The sequence below is a fragment of the Clarias gariepinus genome, chromosome 4 (genome assembly GCF_024256425.1).
Source record: "Clarias gariepinus isolate MV-2021 ecotype Netherlands chromosome 4, CGAR_prim_01v2, whole genome shotgun sequence".
Lineage (NCBI taxonomy): Eukaryota > Metazoa > Chordata > Actinopteri > Siluriformes > Clariidae > Clarias > Clarias gariepinus.
In genome coordinates, this window is record NC_071103.1 from 18,368,595 (window position 1) to 18,390,760 (window position 22,166).

General features: G+C 39.7%; 4 protein-coding genes across 6 annotated transcripts in view; 3 read left to right on the forward strand and 1 right to left on the reverse strand.

Annotated features, from left to right (window-relative positions):
* Window positions 1-1,242: 1,242 nt before the first annotated feature.
* Window positions 1,243-9,069, forward strand: gpatch4 (G patch domain containing 4). 3 transcript variants are annotated; one of them, XM_053495521.1, is made up of 8 exons: window positions 1,243-1,372; window positions 1,439-1,521; window positions 1,626-1,699; window positions 1,827-1,919; window positions 6,011-6,121; window positions 6,389-6,495; window positions 6,631-6,681; window positions 7,221-9,069. In XM_053495521.1, exons 2-8 carry the CDS (start codon window positions 1,443-1,445, stop codon window positions 8,053-8,055), a joined length of 1,350 nt encoding a protein of 449 aa, XP_053351496.1. In that variant the 5' UTR covers window positions 1,243-1,372; window positions 1,439-1,442; the 3' UTR covers window positions 8,056-9,069. The 3 variants fall into 3 exon arrangements, with proteins under 3 accessions (XP_053351496.1, XP_053351495.1, XP_053351494.1); XM_053495519.1 differs by having other exon boundaries at window positions 1,306-1,324; XM_053495520.1 differs by having other exon boundaries at window positions 1,243-1,521.
* Window positions 9,070-9,155: 86 nt separating this feature from the next.
* Window positions 9,156-13,043, reverse strand: LOC128520075 (C-type lectin domain family 9 member A). Its single transcript, XM_053494097.1, has 8 exons — window positions 12,928-13,043; window positions 11,718-11,801; window positions 10,956-11,060; window positions 10,767-10,801; window positions 10,491-10,665; window positions 10,216-10,373; window positions 9,835-9,866; window positions 9,156-9,520 (listed from the first exon to the last, which is right to left on the reverse strand). The coding sequence occupies exons 1-8, from the start codon at window positions 12,992-12,994 to the stop codon at window positions 9,367-9,369; spliced, it is 810 nt and encodes a 269-aa protein (XP_053350072.1). The 5' UTR covers window positions 12,995-13,043; the 3' UTR covers window positions 9,156-9,366.
* Window positions 13,044-14,836: 1,793 nt separating this feature from the next.
* On the forward strand, window positions 14,837-21,290 carry nes (nestin). The gene is made up of 4 exons (XM_053494971.1): window positions 14,837-15,724; window positions 16,190-16,314; window positions 17,466-17,542; window positions 17,930-21,290. The coding sequence occupies exons 1-4, from the start codon at window positions 14,912-14,914 to the stop codon at window positions 21,013-21,015; spliced, it is 4,101 nt and encodes a 1,366-aa protein (XP_053350946.1). The 5' UTR covers window positions 14,837-14,911; the 3' UTR covers window positions 21,016-21,290.
* LOC128520658 (cathepsin K-like) overlaps window positions 20,655-22,166 on the forward strand; it is a 287,992-nt gene continuing 286,480 nt past the window's right edge. The window contains exon 1 of the mRNA XM_053494996.1: window positions 20,655-20,664. The gene's annotated coding sequence lies outside the window, so the exon portion shown is untranslated. The remainder of the gene's footprint in view (window positions 20,665-22,166) is intronic.

Sequence of the window (22,166 nt, forward strand, 5' to 3'; positions counted from 1 at the left end):
ACACTAAATTCCATACCAAGTTTAGATCTAAATTTTAAACAACATCAATACCACCAAAAGATTGCTCTAGTTCCTCTTATTTTAGTTTACAGTGACACATGTGTATGTAAAATAAATTAATAAATATATATATATATACTCATTTAAATAATTTAACATCTGGAGCATATGAGAGAAGATTTAGAGTATACCCAGGGTGCCAATCCATCACAGGACACACACACACACACACACACGCACGCACGCACGCACGCACGCACGCACACACACACACTATGGGCAATTTGGTAATGACGATTAGCCTAATCTGCATGTCTTTAAACTGTGGGAGGAAACCGGAGTGCCTGGGAGAAATCCACCATGCATGGAAGAGAACATGCAAACTTAATACACACAGACCTATGGCAGAAATCAAACCCTTAACCCTAGAGGAGTGAGACCACAATGCCACCTAAATAAATAAATGAACAAATAATCAATATTATCATCGGGCTATTTATTGAATATACACAGATCAGCCATAACTTTCAAACCATTAACATCAAAACAACCCAGGCTTTAGGTTCCCCTTGTGCTGTCTGGGTAGCTCAGACCCCTTGGGGTGTGACTTCACGGGACCACTGGTGGATCTTTTTAAGTTCTGTGGGTGGTGAGGTGCATCCTCTGTGGATCAGGTTTGTTTATCCAGATCATCCCATTGGGGCACAAATGGATTGAGATCTGGGGAGTTTGGACCATATAAAAAACCTTGGGCGCTTTGCCTGCTGGGTCCCATGCCAGGCAGGCTGTGGTGCTCTGGGTGTTAGGATACCTTTTCTGTTGTGGCCAGCTCTGACTTTTTTCACTGTGTTTGTGTTGCTTTAGTTTTTCTGTGGGATGAGACCGGATGGGGTGTCCATTGGTTCTTGTGGGCATGGGTGAGCCTTGGGTGCTCATGATCCTGTCACCAGTAACTGGTATATAATTTATAAGCAATGCTATTTGATTTACCTGGTGTTGTTGTTGTTAATGTTATGGCTGATCAATGTACTTTAACAAAACAGAGATTAAATTTGAATGTGCACTAATATGTAACAGTACATCAACTTGACTGCTACACTCAGTATATCACAGTAGATGGAGGTAACGTGCAGTTTTACAAGATGGCCAGTAGATGGCAGAAGTAGGTTACGTATTATTTAGACGGGAGGTTGTTGATTGGTTGTTGTGAGCGTGACGTCAGATGTAAAGCCGGAGCCGCGCTTCCGGTGTCATGTCCGCGCGCACGTGGAGTTCTTGGGGAACTGGATTATAGACGTTTGTTTTGTTGTTTTATGTGTAACATGTGAGTAGCGAAGCGGTGTTTCTGGTCACTGATTAGGGGTAAATACAGGTATAGCGCGAAACTGTGTGTGTGAGAGCCACTTATAGTATAGCTGTAATTTCCCCTGTTAAGTAGCACGATGTCAGAGACAGCAGCAGAGAAAAGCCGCGGGCTGAGATTCGCCGAGCAGCAGCTTCTCCGTCACGGCTGGGAGCAGGGTGAGAGCCGACACCACCACCACCACCACCACCACCACCGTGTACTCACTCAGACTGTGTGTCCTGTGTGCGCTAAGTCTTACTGTCATGTCACTGTTCAACAGGGAAAGGTCTAGGAAGGGCTGAGAACGGCATCTCTGAAGCAATCAAAGTTAAAGTGAAATGTGACAAAGGAGGGGTAAGAAGAAGAAGCAATGTCACCTGAAGCATGTGCATGTCCCTAACCGTTCAGGGACTCAACAGCTGTCCTTATGTCTCATGTAAATCTGAGAGCTTTCAGGTCACGTGTTTGCTTTATCACTCAGGTTGGCCACAAGGAAAGTGAGCAGTTCACATTCCACTGGTGGGATCATGTGTTTAACAAGGCATCTGCCGGCTTGGCTGTGGAGTCTGATCAGGTAGGTGTCCTCGAACAGCAGCACGCACACACTTGCATCACTTTTACATTTATTGCATCGGCAGAGTGCATTGGTGGCTCAGTGGTAGGTTTTTCACGCCTGCTATGCATCATGTTCGATTCTCACCCAGTGCCCAAATCCCTGCCACTGGATGTAGTGCTGGTCCCAAGTCCGGAGATAATGGGGGGACGGGAGGTTGCGTCAGGAAGGACATCCGGCGTAAAACCTGTGCCGAGCTTGTGTGGATGGGGTGGTCTGCTGTGGCGACCCCTCGACGGGAGCAGCCAAAAGACGAACAACATTATTTTTTATGTTATAATCTCATGTTTGTATTATTGGCTGTTATCTGCTCCCGTCGAGGGGTCGCCACAGTGAACCAACTGATCCGCACAGCAACTTGGCACAGGTTTTACACTGGATGCCCTTCCTGATGCAGGCCCCCCAAAATCAAACTGAAAAAATGTTGATTAAGGGGCATACACATCTGAAAACATGACTCATAAAGCTGAAGACAGGAGTGATCAGAAAATTGAGAGTTCGCACCTCAGCACTGTCAGGTTGGGCCCTTAAGCTTAACGCTTTATATATTTCAGAAAAAGAATTTCCTTGTGCCATAATGTGACAAGGCTATTTTTAATTTATTGACTATAAATACAGAAACAAAAAGCTAACCTCTCCAAAAATGTCAATCACATGAGCTTGGAGAACAAGTGCTAAAACGTACATAATCTACACTGCGTTCCAAATTATTATGCAAAACATTTTTCTTAGATTTTCCAAATTACCTATATGGATTGCAGTCATTGTAATTTTTCAGTCATCAACTATTAGAGTACAATTAAAAGGTTTTTGAACAAACTGCCCAGTAATAACAGTATATTAAAAAAAAAAAAAACACTCAAAATGCACTCAAATGCATGTTCCAAATTATTATGCACAACAGAGTTTCCAAACTTTTCATTTTTATAAAGAACAAAAAATGGTAATTTGTGAAATTATAAGCATTAGCAGGTTATTACAAACTGAAAGGTAACTGAAATCAAACAGTATACAAGTCAAAACTTTTATAGGTTTTTATATATCTTTATATATTTTTAACTATTATAGGTGATGTTACATTTGCACGTAGGACCCCTTGTTCAAAAGGAGCTTCTGAACTCTCCCATCCATTGAATTTGTCAGGTTTTGGATGGTATCTGCTTCAATTGTTTTGCATGAGGACAGAATAGCCTCCCAGAGCTGTTGCTTGGATGTGAACTGCCTCCCACCATCATAGACACTCCTTTTGATGATGCTCCAGAGGTTCTCAATAGGGTTGAGGTCAGGGGAGGATGGGGGGCCACGCCATAAGTTTGTCCCCTTTTATGCCCACAGCAGCCAGAGATGCAGATGTGTTCTTTGCAGCATGAGACGGTGCATTATCATGCATGAAAATGATTTTGCTGCGGAATTCACGGTTCTTCTTTTTGAACCATGGCAGGAATGCGCTTTGAGAAACTCCAAATACTTTATGGATGTAATTTTTACTCTGTCAGGGATCCTAAAGGGGCCGACAATTTCTCTCCCCATGATTCCAGCCTAAAACATTACTCTAACTCCTCCTTGTTGGCGCCTTAGCCTTGTTTGCATGGGGTGGCCATCAACCAGCCATCCACCACTCCATCCATCTGGACCATCGAGGGTTGCACGGCACTCATCGGTGAACAAAACAGTTTTGAAGTCAGTCTTCATGTATTGTTTGGCCCACTGGAGCCGTTTCTGCTTGTGTGCAGTGGATAGGGGAGGTCGAAAGGATGGCTTACGCACAGCTGCAAACCCCTGGAGGACCCTGCGTCTTGTTGTTCGGGGCACGTTGGAGGCACCAGCAGCTTCAAAAACTTGTCTGCTGCTAAGACAAGGCATTTTTGCAGCTGCTCTTTTAACCCGATGTAATTGCCTGTTGGAAAGAGTCCTCAATCTTCCCTAATCAGCACGCACACGTGTGCTCTGAATCAGCTACATATGCACTGATTGTGCGATGATCGCGATGAAGTGTCTTGGCAATGTTGATTGTTCTCATGCCTTGACCTAAACACTCAACAATTTGAAGGTCCTTTTTCTTTCCCATTTTGGTTGAAAATGTAGGCTGCTTAATAATATGGGACAGCCTTCTTAAGTAGTGTTGCATTTAACTGGACACACCTGCCAAACTAATTAGCACAGGTGTCTGCAATTGCTTTCAGTGATATAAAGAGCCCCGACACACAACACCATCCATGAGTTCAACTGACAAACAAAAAAATTCTTACCTTATCACTCCTGAACACTTTTTGCATAACAATTTGGAACGCAGTGTCTATAAATAGAAGAAATGTTTTTTCTGTACTTGTCTTCTTTCAGTGATTTCTTTACATTTCATACATTGGAGGACCAGAAACCAGTCTCAGAAAATTTTCTGTCTGTATTTATGTATGTACAGTATGTCCAGGCAGATTTCGTCACAGCATTGCACAAAAATGGCCGGACAGAATTTAATGAAACTTTTGCAGTGCTTTGATGTCTGCCTGAAGTTTAACCTGTTCGGATTTAATAATTTACTTTAAGGGTGCTTTCACACCTATACTTTGTTATACGTCTGCACCAGTCAGAAAAATGTTACAATGTAGTAAACAGACGTGGGGACGGTTTGGTTTTACATATGCAGAGTTCTAAATGAACCAAAATAGACTGCGAAGCCCATTGGCACCAGAAACATACTATTTTCAGAAAATCGCGCCACTTTCAATAATCATGGAGGAACAGCTTTGCTTTGCGCTCATGGCACTGATCCTCACGCACTACATTGTATGTGCAAATCATTATTTTCAGATAATTAATTTCGAACATGATTATTGGCTGCGACTCCAAACCAGCTTCCTGGTTTATTCATCTCGCCGACAACGCATTGCGGCCCACTTCATTCAAGAGGAGGGCACGTCTCTTCTCTCTGATCATTTTGTTATTAACCAGCGATCTTCCTGCAGATCCATCAGGTTATCAAAACAGCCCAGCCACACATTTTTCATCTTTAATGTGAATTCAGAGAGACACTTAATTTCTTCGGCACTTCACGTTTCTCTGCGGTTTGATTTCATTGCGAGTCGATAGCTTGAAAAATTTAATGGAGTCAACAGGAAGGGAAAAGAATTTTACCCACAACCCTGTATCTCTTATACACAAAGTGCATTAAACTATACCATTTCATCAGATTTAGTTTGGTTGTTTTTACACCAGACGAACCGTACCAAAGTAGAGCGGATAAAGTGGTCTGAGACCACCCCTTCAGGCAGGTCTCGGATCGATTGATTTGGTGCGCACCAAAGTACCGAGATTGCATTCACATCAATGCAAACGAACCGAACCAAGGGACCAAACATGTTTGGTGCGCACCAAATGCTGTAGGTGTGAAAGCGCCCTAAAATAAGCTACTTGCTCAACGTAAACAAACGCCTTCACCAATTTAAGAAGTACAACTTGGTGTAAACGGTGTAAAAAGTTTTTATTTATTTGTATTGTGGTTCTGCTGTACAGCAAAGAGTTCTGCAGGACAAAAAGACAGACATGTACGTGGGCTTCAATCTGAAATATCACTGATTACATTAAAGCTGAAAACATCCACGTCAGCTTATCTTTAGCTTTAACGTTTTAACTATTTCTACAAACTCTTTAACTTACAACGATGGATACTCCAGCTAGTTAGATGATAAAATACATAAATGTCCAGTTTACAGCATTTTGCAAGTTGGCTCATTTTGTCCAAAAACACATCATGTTTCTGCAGAGCTCCAGCTCTGTCCACGGGCTCAGTTTGTCCCTCATGGTGTAGTTCAGCAGGGTTGAAAATAAGTTGCAACCCAAAATGCACTGGACATTTGGTAAACTTGCTAAGGCTGGGTTGATCCTGCTGCAGTTAAATCCTAGAGTTTGCTTGGAGCCCAATAAAAGGATGACAAATTACAGCATTGAAACTCAGAAACACATGTTCTCTCCTTCAGATTCTGTAAAAGCTCACTGACTGAAGTCCTTTTTCTAAACTGCATCAGTTATTAATCATGTGTTTTGTTGTTGTCTAGAATGGGGTGGTAGTAAAGAAAACCGAGGAAGAAGAAAATGGAATGATTTCTAACAAGAAGCCCCGAAAGGCCATGATGAATAAGTCTATGCTGTATGGATGCTTTGTCAAGGTATAAGCTTTGTCAGCTTTACACATGTGCACGCGCGCACACACACACATATATATTTATATATATATATATATATATATATATATATATATATATGTATAATAGAGAAAGTAAAATGCTGACTCAAGCACCGTAATGTATTTTTTTAGTTTGCTATCTGTTCTACCAAAGATTAAATCTTCTGCAGAAACGACAGTGTCGTTGTAATTTTTGTACTGCTGAGCTCCTGGACTCTAATCTCTTTCACCTCTGTCCTGCCTGTTCCAGTCTGCTACTCTCCTCTCAGGTGAGGAACAACCTGAACAAACATCATCTGTCTCTGAGGACAGTAGCTCTGAGGATGAAGAGAAGCTAGACCTTTCCAGCACGAAGAAGTAAGCACCATCTCTGTATATTAGATGAAATGTGTTTACACATCTTAGCAAGTACTTCTAATTATGCATTAAATTTGTATAAACTGTTCTCAAAACATAACCAATGTACTACCTTGTTTATTTTCACACCTTCAGATTATCTGATAAGGAACTGATGAAAGCATGTGGAGGACGCACTGCACATAAGTAAGGACATCACACTTGTTTGTTCAGATGCACACTCATGCAGGTTATAGAGTATTATGAGCAGGGTTCTGTGTAAAAAAAAATGATAATTCCGGTTATATTGCCTGCTTTTAAAATGATAGTTAATTGCATTTTCTTTTTTTAAATACAGGAAATGTCTTTAAATTTTATGTGTACTGAACCAAATAAGCCTAGACACACTATGACCAAAAGTATGTGGACACCCAGCCATCATGTCCCTAAACCTTTGCTGCTAAACTTACAGCTCATAGTTATTTATTCATTGTAACTTTGAACCCTGCTTCAGACTTATTAATACTTATTATAATAGTAGTTACAGCTAAAGCATACAAAAAAAAGCGTCAGATTTAATTCAGAACTCACTAATGTTGCATATTTTCTATGTATGAAAGCCAAAAACATGAATTACGATTAATTGTGTTGCTCTATGATTTACTTTATTTATCCTGGCTAAACAAATTCTATAACCAATAGATGCCTGATATATTTCAATTATTATTAATATTTGAAATCCCCAGAGGTGCCAGACATGGTCTTACGATGAGTGCCAAACTAGCCAGACTGGAACAACAAGAGCAAGAGTTCATGGCTAAATATGGCAAGAAAAAGCAGATGGACAAAACCACGCATCCAAGTGAAGCACTGCCATCCAAGCTTACTTCTGCATTAGAACAGGAGAAGGAAGAGAAGACCAAAAAGAGGAAAGCCAAGAAAAAGAAGCAACACTCAGATGAGCCCGAAGAGAATGGTGTCCCAGACAACGGTGAAGCTTCACAGGAGCACAATGAAGAGAAGTCTAAAAAGAGAAAGAAACGATCAAAAGTAGATTTAGGATCAGAAGATGCAGCTGCTGCTGTTGTGGATACTGACACAACTAAAAAGAAGAAAAGGCCCAAAATACAGCTGGAGGAGGAAAGCACAAGTGAATTGGCAGAGACTGCTGAACCAACAGAAGCGAGCATCTCCAAGGAAAAGAGGAAAAAGAAGAAACACTTAGAAAAAGGCAGTGCTCTGGAGGAAAGACGGAGTAAAAACATTGAAGAGTCTGCAGAAACACCAGAAAGTCAGGAACATGAGCAGCAGGAAGAGCGCACAGCTGTACTTCACCCAACACCTGAAGTCACCAAGAAGAAAAAGAAGAAATCCTCAAAGGCCAATAAAGACAAATCTGAAGTTCCAGAAATGGGCGCCATCGCAGCAGAGACTGTGGAAACAGCTGATTTAGGAAAAGAACCATCACAATCGGAAAAAAGGAAAAGCAGAGAGGAGGAGGACTTGAAGACAGAGTCTGAGAATAGATCAGTCGCTAAAGCAACTCAAAAGAAGAAGAAAAAAAGGAAACGTGCAGAGTGATGTTTTCTACTGAATTTCATATGCCATGTCAAACTTGGGTGTCTAAAATATAGTACTGATCATCATCTTCAGTTCTGATAAATGACTAGCAGCAAAAACAATATATTTATGGTCTGGACAATAATACTTCAGATTTTTTTCTCGGCTTTGTTGCTGTTTGTACTGTACTGTGAGTCATGAATTTGTAATTTATAATCATTTTAAATTTGTCTCTCCTGTTCCACGCTAATGCATTTCAGACCCGTTTTCATTCAGAGCATGTCCTCTCAGCTCCATGAACTGGCTCGATGATCTAGTGACTCATTTTAATCATGGAAAGTACTGCAGTTTTTTTTTTTTTTTGTAATTCAATGCAGTTTTTAGAACATCTTGTTGAAATATAATTTATCTACATAATACATTTTGAAAAACATCTTGAGGTTTATGTGTTTTGTATCAGCATGAACTATTGATTTGGTTTTCTTGCTTACAATCAAAACCAAACTGCAAACAACTAGTGAAATCCATGATAAACAAGTGGAAACATAGAGACACACCAGCCAATTATTATTATTTTTTCTCCCTAGTAACATTCTTAATGTACTGAGAAATAAAAAACACATTTATAGTGGTAGGGCTGTTGAATTATATGAGGGGTGTTCAAAAGCTGTAAACTAGTGTGTCCATCAACAACATTCCCAGCAGAGGTGGCTTCAGAGAGTTTGAAAAGCAATGGATACCCTATTGGGACCTGCTTCACGTCTCCCAATAGAGACGTGAAGCAGGCTTTATCAGATCATGGCTCTGGTGTATTTGGAAATCTTTGTACTTTAATGTTTTTTAAGCACTAGTGAAACTCTGGAATAACGGCATTACTGTAGCAGGGGATTATACAGAGAAATAAAAGTAGTTTTTACGCTACAAATTGTTCTGTTATTCTGCAAAATCAAAAGTGCCAGTTCGACCTGAATGCCCCCTCAGTAAAATTTCATGATTTTCTGTCAAATAAATTTGCTAAGTTGATCTATCCTCTCATGTATGCGCCCACTTTATTATCTTGGTTCTCACTCATGGCATTTGATTTTTAATTGTCAGTTCTTATGATAAGGTGACCAACTTCCAGCTGCACCACTCAGGAACCATAGTCATGTATTATAAACTTTTATTAAAAAAAATTGATATCAGCCCCTTGATTTGCATTTTGGGTGAGTATTGCTTGAACTTTTTTTCCCCTCACATGATACAGATTTAGCAGACGGAGATTAAATTGAGAGGTTAGTAACAATAATAAATAAACAAAGATGCTGAAGAGTTCTGGAGTGGTGGTGTGGCCTACAGTTGACTGGGCCATGTCATCACTTTGATTTCACAGATACATCTATTAAACATGGTACACTGGTTCACCACCCAGTTGCTCTGATTAGCACGGTTAGGATTTAACAAAATGCAGCCATCCTGTGGGTTTTTAGGTGGAACACTCCAGAAACTGTAAAGAAAGGAGAGTATAGTGGTTTATAACAATGACAAACGACATTTTATGAATCTGTGAACATCCAAGAGTTAGTATTACTTTTACATAATTTAAAGAAGTTAAACATTGTGAAACACTTTTACTGTATATTAACCTTAGTACATCGTTAAATATCACTAGAAACATCTAAGTAAAAAAAAAAGCCTTATGTTTTAGGTGCGTGACATTGTTTAGATTAATAGGTTAATACAGTAGATCTAAATAGGACACTGGTGGCTCAGTGGAGGGTGCCATGGGGAAGGCCTGGGTTTGATTCCTAGTGTACAAACTCCAGCCACTGGATGCAGTGCCGGTCCCAAGCCTGGATAAAATTGGAGGGCATTTGGTGTAAAAACTGTGCCAAGCTTGTATGCGCGGACAGGACATCACAAACAATGATTAACTTTACAATGCTGTAAATTTATATTACTGACTGCAATGTAACTACTCATGTACTCATGCAATTTGAAAAGCCTGCTTTCCTATCCTTTGGTTTGTGGAGGAAACCAGAGAAAATACAAGGCAGAATATGCAAACTCCACACACACGTAATGAATGCAAGATCCAAACTCCTAACAATTTAGATACAAGGGTCTGTGTACAGCAGCACTAACCACTAAGCCACCATAGTATTCTCTCTCTCTCTCTCTTTTTTTTTTTTGGAGAACTACCTGTTCCTGTAGAGTGTCAATGACCACTAGATGTCCTCCCCTTTCAGCACAATAATCCTGGCTTTGTCCCCAGGTCATCCAGGGTCTGTACAGATGGAAAAGGTAACAGCTGGGGCCATTCTGAATCCAATTCTTCATACAGGGCTCACAGTAAAGCTCTGCAGGGGATGTCACACTCTATGATTAGTAAATCTTTATTCAAAGTTAATAAAAAAAAAGATTTGGCTTATAATGAACTCTTAGTAACGAGAGATAATGAGTTCGATTTGACCTACTGCCATTTGTTGTTGTACAATATTTGTTAACTGGGAAATTTGAAAGTTGGGTGATGTGCCGCATGCTGGTTCTGAACTCATCTGTCTGTGCTGTTAATTCCTCTTTGTCTTTCTCCAGTGCTGCCTTATCAGCTTGCAGCAGCCTGTGTGCTGTGCTCTCATTGTTGTAAAGAGCCTATAGAAGGTGATGCACAACGGTTAAGTTCAACTTTAACTCTCTGATGACTTGCTGCAGCCTTGTGTTCTGTATGATATTTAGCTGTTGGATTTTCTTACCAAAATGGTGGAGTATTTTGAAATTTGCCTGATGTCTTTTTAAAAAAACAACAAAATGCAACAACATGTCAGTCACCTTTACAAGATGCTTATCATAACATTAGTACAGATTACTGCTAGAATATTAACCTGGTATAAGATTCGGGAACTGGTGTGGATGTGTTTCTGTGCTACTTACTGTATACTTACATAAAACACACATAGTAGGTAATCCTGCTAGTAAGAGAACACACAATAGCCCCAGAACAGCTGTAGCCCGTTTGTATGATTGACACTTGGATGTAGTCACTTCCTCTTTAAGAGAATAAAATCAGAAAGATAAAGAATTCTGGGTAATTTATTAGATTATTATATGTTAATACTGCGGTATTAGTCTACTGTTTATGCTTTTAGAGCACTCATCATACCTGATTACAGTATGTACTATATCATTTTTGCATTTCACTACTTATCATTAAAATTTAAATTACAATATTAATAAGTGTGAATAATTAATATAATATAGGCAGAAAAAAAGGACAAAAATCAAGGACACAGGAACCCGCTGCTAAAGCTGCCCTGAACACCAGGTTTCCTTTAACTGCAGTTGCAATAATAATAATAATAATAATACTTATAATAATAATAATATTTCCTATAACCACTTATGCTGTGTAGTGTCACTAGGGGGCTTGAAGTCTATTCCAGGGAAGTGAAGGACTTGCTGGATGGGTTGTCACCCCAACCCAGGGCACAAGCACACACACTCACATGCCCCATTAAATGTTACAGACAATTGGAACCACCAATCAGCCCACAATGCAAAAACAGGTAGCAGACGGCGTATATACTGCTTAGAATTTTAGTACTCCCAATTTATAATAATAGAAAAAAAAAGATACAGACACAATGAAGTCCAAGTCTGCAATTAAAATTCAAAACCAAATACCAAAAACTGCGGTGAGACTTTACCAGCTGTCGAAGAACTGCATTGTGTTGATTTCTCTCTTGTCGTCCTGATTTTTGAGTACACAACATTCTCAGTCTCTGGTACACCTGTTTACAAATAGTAAGGCAAAGTGCTAAGGTTCACTAAGCAAATAAAATAGGAAATAAGCTGTAATTGTAGTACAACACCTCCTCAAATGGTATTTGAAGCATCTAATGGTTTTACTTAATGTTCCACAAATATTATTCCAAAGCGATGGGTGTTTTAGGGTAAGAAGGGAAGTGATACACCCATCATGCACAGAGCCCACTGTACAAGCCTCTGGAGGCAGTGGTATGATCTGGGGTTGCTTCTGTTGGTCTGGTCTAGACAACGTTGTATGGTAATAAAATGAAATCAGCTGATGGCCTGAATGAACTGAATGACCAGTGTATGCCATCTACTGTATGCACCTTTTTCTTCCCTGATGGCACAGGTACAGTATGTTCCCAAATTATAAGAGTGTTTCTCTCTTGAGGATGCGGAATTATTTATCCACATGATCCTGTCATAATTATTGCTAAAGTTGGAGGAACAAAATATTTGAGTATGTGACTCTTTTGTCCAGGCAGTATATTTTTGTTTTACTACAGTATGGTAAAGTCCATCAGTTCACAGGTTTTGTTGTCCCATATACAGTATCAAGCAATTTTTGATTATTAATGTATTTTTAATGCAGTCTGATTATCCAAATCTTTAGGAGAATCTGAATGTATCAGTTTACCAATAAATCTAAAAAGAATATTTCATGTAGAATTCAAACAAAAACAAACCAAGGGTTTTATACAGTAATTTTGTATTTATGGTAGTAATAAACAGTTGTTAGCTATTTAATAGGTGACAATTACTGTTAACTTAACTCAATGATTGCTTTAAGAAAAAAAAAGAAATTTGCAAAACAAAAATAAATGAATAAAAAGGTACATTAAAAGAGTGGAAAATATGAAATGAATAATCATCTATATGTACACACAACTGCTAACAGGGTTTAATGCTAATCAGTTCTTTGCTATTTAGCTGGTAACAAAGAAACTTTTTGTGAATCTGATTTCTTGAGGATTGTTTTAATATTTTACAATGGATTTTATATTTAAATTGTTTCCAATTTTAGTTTAGTCTACTTTCACTGGTTATTGGTTTTCCGTTTAAACATTAAACCAGAAGAAAAAGCCACACTAAAAAGGTCAAACTCACCTTTTGGCACAGCAGAGTGAGATGTACGGAACACTATTGTAGAGTAGTTCACATCATCCTCCATCATTACAAGTGGAGTCTGAGGAAACAACTTAACAGTATGTGCTTCTCCTGCTTCTTCTTTTCTTATCAGCTGTGAGTTGTGAAAGTTTTAGTGTTACCCAACAACAAGTGTTAGTGTTATCCACATTCTCTGTCCAGATTTATACATGTATTTTAATATATTTTTATCTGTTTATTTATGTAATGTTATCTATATACAGAGATCAGCCATAACATTAAAAACACCTAGGTTTTGACATCCCCATGTGCTACTGGGGTGGCTCAACATGGCTTCTGTCTGTGTGTTGTGCTTTCTGGCACTGAGATGTTACCAGAGGATCCCTTGGGTCCTGTGGGTTGCAGGTTAGGTCCTCTGTGGATTTGTTTGTCTGGGAGATTTCATGGGTACTTGATCGGATTGGTATTTGAGGAGTTTGGAGACTGGGCCTTTGCCTGCTGAGCCCAGTACATGATGGGCTGTGGTGCACTGGGTGATCTAGTGCCTGTCTCTTGTTGCCAGCATTGACTTTTCTGTGAGATCAGACTGGACAGACCATGCTTTGGTTCCTACAGGCATAGGTGAGGCTTGGTGCCAATGATCACCAGTTTGCTGGTGTATAGATGGTGATCAGTGTTGTTCAGGTCACCAGGTCATGGTGTTGTTATGGGTGATTGGTGTCAATTCTATACTTGCTGTATATATTTAATACTGTATTTACCCTAAACAGGACATTTAATATACAGTCGTGGCCAAATATTTAGGTTTCAGAGGTTTCCTATGTGACATAAACAAGGTTTGTTACTTTAGTTTTATAGGGGCTCGCAGATGCTTTTTACTTTCCATGCTAGTACTGTCTTGTTAAGTGGGTACAAGTACTCCTAAAATCTACATGTGGGCAGATTCACCATGGTTTTAGCAAGAGGAGCTGGCTTGGCCACAGAATTTGTGGGCCATTTACACACTCACCACTGTGTTAATCATTTCATCAGTACACAGGCTTGCTGCCACTAGATTCCTTGCTGACTCACTCATTCTGACTTATTCGCCTCTGACATATTCTGACATATCTGCCTGTAGCTACATGATGTGTAAGGCAACCAATACACCTCCCAAAGCACTGGATGGTGCCCCTCTGCTTACTGACATCAGGTTTCATTCAATATATTGAGAGTTTCATTTCATCTTCTCAGGTTTCATTCAATATATGTAGTGGTTCAATCCTCAGGTTGGATTAGTGGTTACTGGATCTTCTCCATGTGATTACTTTGGTTTTCGTCAGGTTCTCCAATTTCCTCTCACAGCTCCAAAACAGACATGTAGGTAAATTTGTCTCTCATTGTACAACACAGCAAGAAAAGTAAAATCTGACCAGTGTTTTGGGATAGGCTCTGGATCCAATGCAGCCCTGACAAGGACGGGGTACTTAATTAGGATGAAGAAATGAATATGTGCATGAAACTATTCTATACCACAAATTGAAGCAGTGGTGAATACAGTGGTCTTAAAATGTGCACTTAAAGTAAGATTTCTTTGAAGCATAAAAATTAAAACATTTAAAGGCTCTCTGTCTGGATTGAGAGACATAGTTATAATTATAAATATACAGAGATATATTTAATATATATAGACATTTATTTAATTATCCCAATAGGTTACTTTATGCCTCTCCTTATTCTTAAAAATTCTATAAAATATAGGAAATTACTGCTTCTGACAGATGTGGCAAGCCTAGAGTTAATTCCACAAATGACATCACTGCTCCCCACCCTCTGCAGCCCACCACCCTACCTCCCTGTGCCCTCCCCCTTTTCTCACTCACTATGAAAGGAGTGTCCCTCTGTGCTGGCCATTCTGCAGGGCCAGACCCCTGAGCCATTCATACACAAAGACAGACCGATATTGTAGCTCTTGTGGACGTACAACAAACTGCATTCCACTAAAATGGAGATCTCAAGTTTCCAGCATACTGCTTCCTATTCTGGAGAAGAAAAGTATGAGATGCTGGAGTTGAACAGGAGACTGGAGTCATACTTAAACCATGTGAAGTTACTGGAAGAAGAGAATCAGCTTCTTTGGGGGGAAGTCCAGGCCATGCGGAGAAACCAAGACACTGAAGGCCAAAGGAAAGCTCAAGGGGAGGCACTCCGTCTGGCCAGAAAAGAACTGCAGGACACCTGGAGGGAGAAGGATCATGCGGAGCTAGAGGTCAGCATCCTGCTGGAAGAGATTGAGGAGCTAAACAACCTGAGAGAAAAAGAGAAGTCTGCACAGGCTGTGGCTAAGAGAAAACTTGAAGCAAGCAAAAAGGCACTGGAGGATGAGAGGAGGATGCAGATCTGGCTGAGAGAACAAGCTGCTCATCTTGAGAAAGAGGTCTCTCTACAAGTGCAGGCTCATCAGGAAGATGTGGCAGCCTTGAAGTCCTCGCGTGCCTTCTCAAAACCGGTACTAATGGCTCCTCAGCAAAGCCAGACCCTCAACCTTCAGGGCCTGGGGAAAGAGTACTCACAAAGAGCAGCCCAGGCCTGGCATGAAGCAGCAGGTGTGTATCAGACACAGATAAATAAGCTAGAGGAGAGGTTGGACCAGACCAGGGTTCACATGACACTGATCAAAAAAGAGAAAAAGGAGAGTCAACTACAGGTGCAAGATTTAGCCAAAGAATTAGAAAGTGCAAAGGCCAAGAGAGAACTGATGGAGAAGAACATCATACAGCTGAGACAAAAGCAGAATCAAGACCTTCAACATCTCCAGGTAAAAAATATATATATTTTTTTACTTTCACCAAGTCTTTAAAATGTTATTAGGAAAATAGAAGCAGCTTTATAATAATTATGGGATGTTAAATCAGATGCAGGAACAGATGTTATATTATTATTATTATTGGGTGCAAAAACAACAATTGGACTTCCTTTCATTCTTTTTCTTTAAAGCTCATCTAAAAGAAAGCATTTTTTCTTTTTTTCTTTTTTCTTCCTGACAGCAGTTGATAAAAGTAAAAAACGTTCATATGTGGAGCTCAATTCTTGTTATACCTAATAGCATCCAGTAGCAAGTTTTTTGACATGACAACTGTGCTAACATTTTTTGGTACAGAGCTACACATTTGTAATACAATGTGTACTGTATATGACCTGGGTCAAGAGAAAAAGAGTTTGTTTTAAGTATGTTGAAAAAAGTTCTCTTGCTCATATTCTTGGTATACTACTGTCTTTGCAGGCTCATGTGGAAGCACTGGAGGCAGAGAAGGTGGATCTTGGAGAGCAGATAGGTGAGCTGCTGGGAGAGAGTCGCAGTCTGCTAAAAATGAAGATGTCTTTGAGCCTCGAGGTGGCCACTTACAGGTATCTTAGGTCTTATGGTGGAAATCCCCTGCCTCCTCCCTTTTGTAATGTGCACATACATATGCCAGTTACACATAAGATATTATGTGTAACTGGAATAACTAATATCATTAATCAGTTAGAAAGAGATTTAAATAGTCTTTTCCTTATTGGTTATCCAACACTGCCTGAAAAAGGTCTGAACAAAACCAGAGCTTGGTGAGTCTTTAGTGATTATTCTGGAAAGACATATGTCTTCAGTATCTTTAGCAGAATGGTTTAGAGGCGTTATATCTTTATTTCAATTTGGGTATTGAATATATTCTCCCAAATCTTCCCTCACCCAAATTCATGCCTGCAGCAAATCATAAATAAATAATATAATATAATGTACTTTAGCCGTTCATGTATTACATCCTATTTATGATTGTTCTGTACGTTTTTTTGTATTTATTTATTTTTTATTAAAAACCCGGCTGCACTCACAGTCATGCATTTGGTGGTGTGTGAGCTCCATTACTACTCACTAGTGTGCAGTAAATAAAGTCAGTGGCAGTGGCATGTGCACTGCAGATGGCCTAACAATGACAAATCTGACACTTCATTTCCATAACAACAACCCTTGGCTCAAGCTTGCTCCTTAGGCGTAACACAAGCTTTTGTACCGCTTCTTTTCTTTACCCTCAGTGGGTTAGAAAAGTTTCATTCCTGCACAAAATCAGCCCTTCCTCCTCTACTCCTAAAACCAAGTTAATACAATTTTCAGTCAAGATTTGCTCTGTAGTCATAGTTATACATTATGCAGATAATTTTTAAAGTAATAACTGCCAATATTTAACAAAGAAGAAGAAACAGGGAAGTAGTGTTCTTTCATTGCTTTAACCATGTTCCATATTATATCAATAATCTCAATGGTCTGAATGTATGGTGCAATTTATCTTCTGCTTTTCCAGTGCAGTAAAAACAGATCTTGTGAGCTACGCTTCTCTTTGGTGGCAGTGTTGGATGCCCAATAAACACACCATTTATGAATTTTGAATAATGTTTTTTTTGGCATACAATTACAGGAAAGAAATATAACATAAGCTTATATATGATCTGCATGCCTTTATACAGTAGTTCATAAACTGTTTATAACATAAACTGTTAAACATTTCTTTCCATGTGTTTAGAGCTTTGCTGGACAGTGAAAACATGAGAGTTAACAACCAGTCAGCAAGTAAGAAGAACAGGACAGTGCCACTTTTAGGTATTTGGTTTTTTTAAATAATTATTTTCATATAACCTAACACTTCAGGATAGAGCTGGCCTTTTACTAAATGGAACCCGAGTCCCCAAAGGTCACCAGAGCAGATGGCTCTTTCTCCAGTAATGTAGACTGAGGGATCAATATATCCACATTACTCCATTACTACTGTGTATCCTGATAATGCCACTGGGAGAATGATTAGTGATGAATGCCCAAGATTAATGCACATGCATTATTAGCATTAATAGCAAGAAACCACAAAGTAGAATCTTTATATTACTATGTATGAGGACTTAAATACTTCACTGTGTGAATATAACTACTGTATGTTTTTATGTTACATGAAAAATGTGTGTATCTATCAGTGTTCTTCAATTTCATTCACAGAAGGCATCACCAAGTCCCCTGGGATTCCTCCAGGCACTCAGGCCATCCCTTCCTGTCTGTTCAGCAGTATGTTGAATACAACCTCCAGATCAATCACCCATAAAGCCAACCTCATGACTCCTACTCCTACAAAGAGTCTGACACTAAGAACTCCACACGACACACTCAAGAGACCCCAGACAACCAAAGAAGAAGAAGAAGTCATTGTAAGGCAAGAGAAGCAAAAACTAGAAACATCTGCAACAATATCAGAAAATTATCTTATTGAAACAGATTCTCATGATCATTATAAAGCTGAGGAGGAACCAAGCGCTACTGCTTCTATCTCTGCCTCTGAAGCCCCCCAAACTGTAGATGAGCCACATGAGTCCATACTCATTAAAGAAGATTTGCAGCAAGTCCTTAAAGCAGAACTTGGCCCAGTTTTGTTTAATACTATTGAAACAGCAATGACTACTCCGGCAGCTGGACATCCCCAAACTCCAGAGAGTCTGTCCTCTAGTCAGCATATTGAGGAAACAAAGAGTTCAGAAGATGGAGATGAAGAGGAGACTGAGGTGTCCACTGAAATGGCTCAAATATCTCATGCACCTATGTCTGCCTGGGAGGAAACAGCAATACCAGAAAAGAAAGATGTAGTGTCAGAGCTAGAGTTGGAGACAGAGGACGTCGATGAGAGTGGCGTGCAAGAAATAAAAATAGATGCTTATGATGCAGAATTACAGATGCTTGATGAAAACACCAATGAAGGTGCTTCACTATTACTCCAAGGCATCTCACCATTGTCGGCAGATACATTAAGCCCAGTTGAGGATGACAGTGAAATTCTAACATGGGCAGATGTAAAGGAAGATGTTATACATTTTGTTGAAGAAGAGTCACTGAAGAGTGTACCAGACGTGGAAAGTGGATCAAGGAAAGGAAGTGAAGAACTGGAAGAAAAAATGGAGGAAGAACATGTTGAATGGCCTGGTACTGAAACATTGGAAAGCCATGAGCTTGATATTGAAGTGGAAGAAGAGGAGAATGAAACTGAACAAGAGAAAAAAGAGGAACTGATTAGTGTTGAGGAGGAAAGGGTGGTAGAGGAAGAGAGTAAAGAGGACAGACAAAAATCAGAGTTAATGATAAATAGATCTGATTTAGTGGATGAAAAAGCTGAGTTAGTGATAGATGCATATGGAAACGATAATCAAGTAGATGAAAAAGCTAAGGAAGTGATGGAACAGATTTCATTTGAAACAGATCAGTTAGTTAAATGTAATGCAGAAGAGCGGCAAGAACAAAGTGATGGAGATGAGTCATTAAACATCACTGAATCATGGAGAACTGACCCAGTGGAAGTGGACAGCTATGCTCAGGAGAACACTGTAGCAGACACTCGTCCTCTCATACACTACAAGAGTGATGAAGAGACAGATGCCATCATCCCAATCTCTCATTTGGGTGCGAATGAACCTTCTGACAGTGAGGGAGAGAGGGACAAACATGATGGAGGCAGCAACTGGAGCCAAACTATCGCCAAGCGCTTTGACACTATGGAGGATTTATCTGAGGAGCCAGAGCTGGGCAGCATGGATGACATAATAACAGATGAGTCAGTTCAAACTGTTTTAGAGAGCATGGATGAAGAGTCTATTGTTCCAAATGAAAATGAGGACATGGACAGCCATGCCAAACCACTATTGGATGATGCTTTGGTAGAAGAATCAGAAAGTGACCTTAGGACCAATAGTAATGAGAACAGTCAGGACGAGGATGAGTCAAAGATTGAGAACTACCATCTGCCAGCAGTGTTGGTTGAGAAACAGGAAGAGAGCTCACAGTTACATGACTGGAGTGCAAGTGTGGACAATAAATCTAGTCAGGTAAATGAGCAGGAGACTCTCCTATCCATACAGTCTGATATCAGTGAAGGCACAATAACACAATACAGAGAAAAGACAGAAAAAAGCAACATAGAATATAAAGAAATCAAATCAGAGGGTGAAAGTGAAGACAAGGGGGATTTTGAAACTCAGTTGTCTGAATCATCCCAAGAACAAGTCCTTGTTGAAGAAGAACCTTGTGAAGGACTGTCAACAGGGGTCACACATTCTGATGTGCTTTTATTTGAAAGTCATCTAACCGAAGAACAACCCTGTGCAAAGGAGGAAGATGTGCAGTCGAACCTGTCAATGCTCACTCATGCAGATTTCACAGATGAATTTTCTCTACACAGTCATCCAGAGAGCCAGACCAACACTAACGATTCAGATCTGGAAGACCCCAATAGTTGTGATGAGGAATCTCCAAATGCAAGCCAGTGTTCTTTGCTGAACAAGATGGAGACTCAGCAACTAGAAGAGGATAGTGCATCTACTATGGGTTTAGTCTCAGACACTGATCCACTTGCCAAAGGCCTTCTCTGTGGTGCGCTGAAAGAGGAGGAGCACTCTGAAAATTATAGCACTTCCAAAGTAGAGGAATTGGAGAACAAAGAGGAACAGCAATATGCAGTGGGCAGTAGTTATAGTGAAATAGGTGAAAAAGCTGACAACCTTCCAGAAGAATTGGAGAATTTGGGTCAAAAAGTTACAAATGCATCCCATAGCACCCTTAGCAGCGGTGAAGAATTCGGTGTAGTGGAAATGGAGAACAAAAAAGATAGCATGGATGCTTTCCAAGAAGGTGCTTTAAAAGAAGAATGTCAGACTAATGAAAAAGAAAATGACCTTCACAGCTTCTTTAGCTCAAGCATAAAGGAGGACATTTGGAGTGCAACAAAATTTGAGACCGCTGCTACATATGACCCAAATGACCAAACAGAGACCGAGAGGAATTCATATGACAGTATTAATCCAAATCAGCCCATTGTCTTTGAGGAGGACTGGGGAAGTCTTGAAAGATTAGAACCAACCCATAGCAAACCTGACAAAGACACATGTACCTCTCCAGCTCGATTAACAGAGGACGAAGGGGAAGAGCAGAAGATATCACAGGCTAGAAAAGTACAGAGTAGAGATGTAAATGATGGATATGAGAAGACTGTCCATGTAGAGGATTCCACTGATGAAGGTGACTCCTGGTCTTCTGGTGAAGAGTAAATCCATTCAATAGGCATTACTACTACAACATTACATTTAATGATGTTCTGCAGTGGTGCAGAATGGAAAGAAGGAAAGCTGGCTAAAACACTGAGAAGTATAACCAATGCATGTTTGTAACTTAAATAAGCGAAATATCATTGATCAATATTAGATTGATAAATATTTGTGCATATCATACCTAATTGATCTATGTAATGAAGCTGTTCTTACTGACTTTGACATTGAAATATAACATTTTTTTAAGTGAAATACATACAGATGGGATTTTTTGAACAATAAATCATAATAAACCAAATGTGAATTGCCTCCATGTTTCTCTGTCAGAGATTATTTCATTAAGTTATTTACATCAATGAACATTACATTTTTAAAAATCCCTGGAGAAAAGAAAGAAAGAAAGAAAGAAAAAATGGTAATAAAAAAATGTAATAAAATAATAATAATAATAATAAACCTTTAATAAATTTCACAAATTTGGGGAATATTGATGTAACTGGAATACTTTAGTATAGAGCGAAGTATAAAGGCAAAATATACAGTTAAATATGTTTCTCAATAGATTCATTAAATGTGCATGTGCTTAATGAATCATAAAAAGTTGTGGGGATATTCAATGGCCAGACTCTCATCATCGACCTCATTCCTGCCAGCATACAACACAGCTCTGATGACAGAAAAGAGACGGGAAGTGGACAGAGAGAAAACGCATAAGTAAAGATGATGTCATCTCCCTTGCTGGGTACTTTTTCCCCCCTTTTGTCATTATTCATGTGAATGGCAGCTCTTTAGCTTTGTATCTCGGTCCTGTGCTCAGTATGAGGCTCACTAAGGGCCAAAGACAGAGTAGAAGAGAAGGAGGGAGAGAGGGAGAGAGACGGCACAGGAGGTTGTAATTGCATTACCTCAGCAGTCTGCCATGCTCTTTTTTCATCTCTAAATAGATTTCCAGCCTGCTGCTGTGAGCTTCTATTATTTGGGCAACCAGAAATGGGCAGTTGTTACGCACACACACAGATCAGGATTTAGACGGTCCTCTGGGAGCTAAAACAAAAGCGAGCCAGGGGAAGAATCTTGCCACTGGTCCAGTCTGCACCTGCTCTCTGCGATGACCTTAGTCACTTCAACAGGCTTCCCATAGCACATGACAC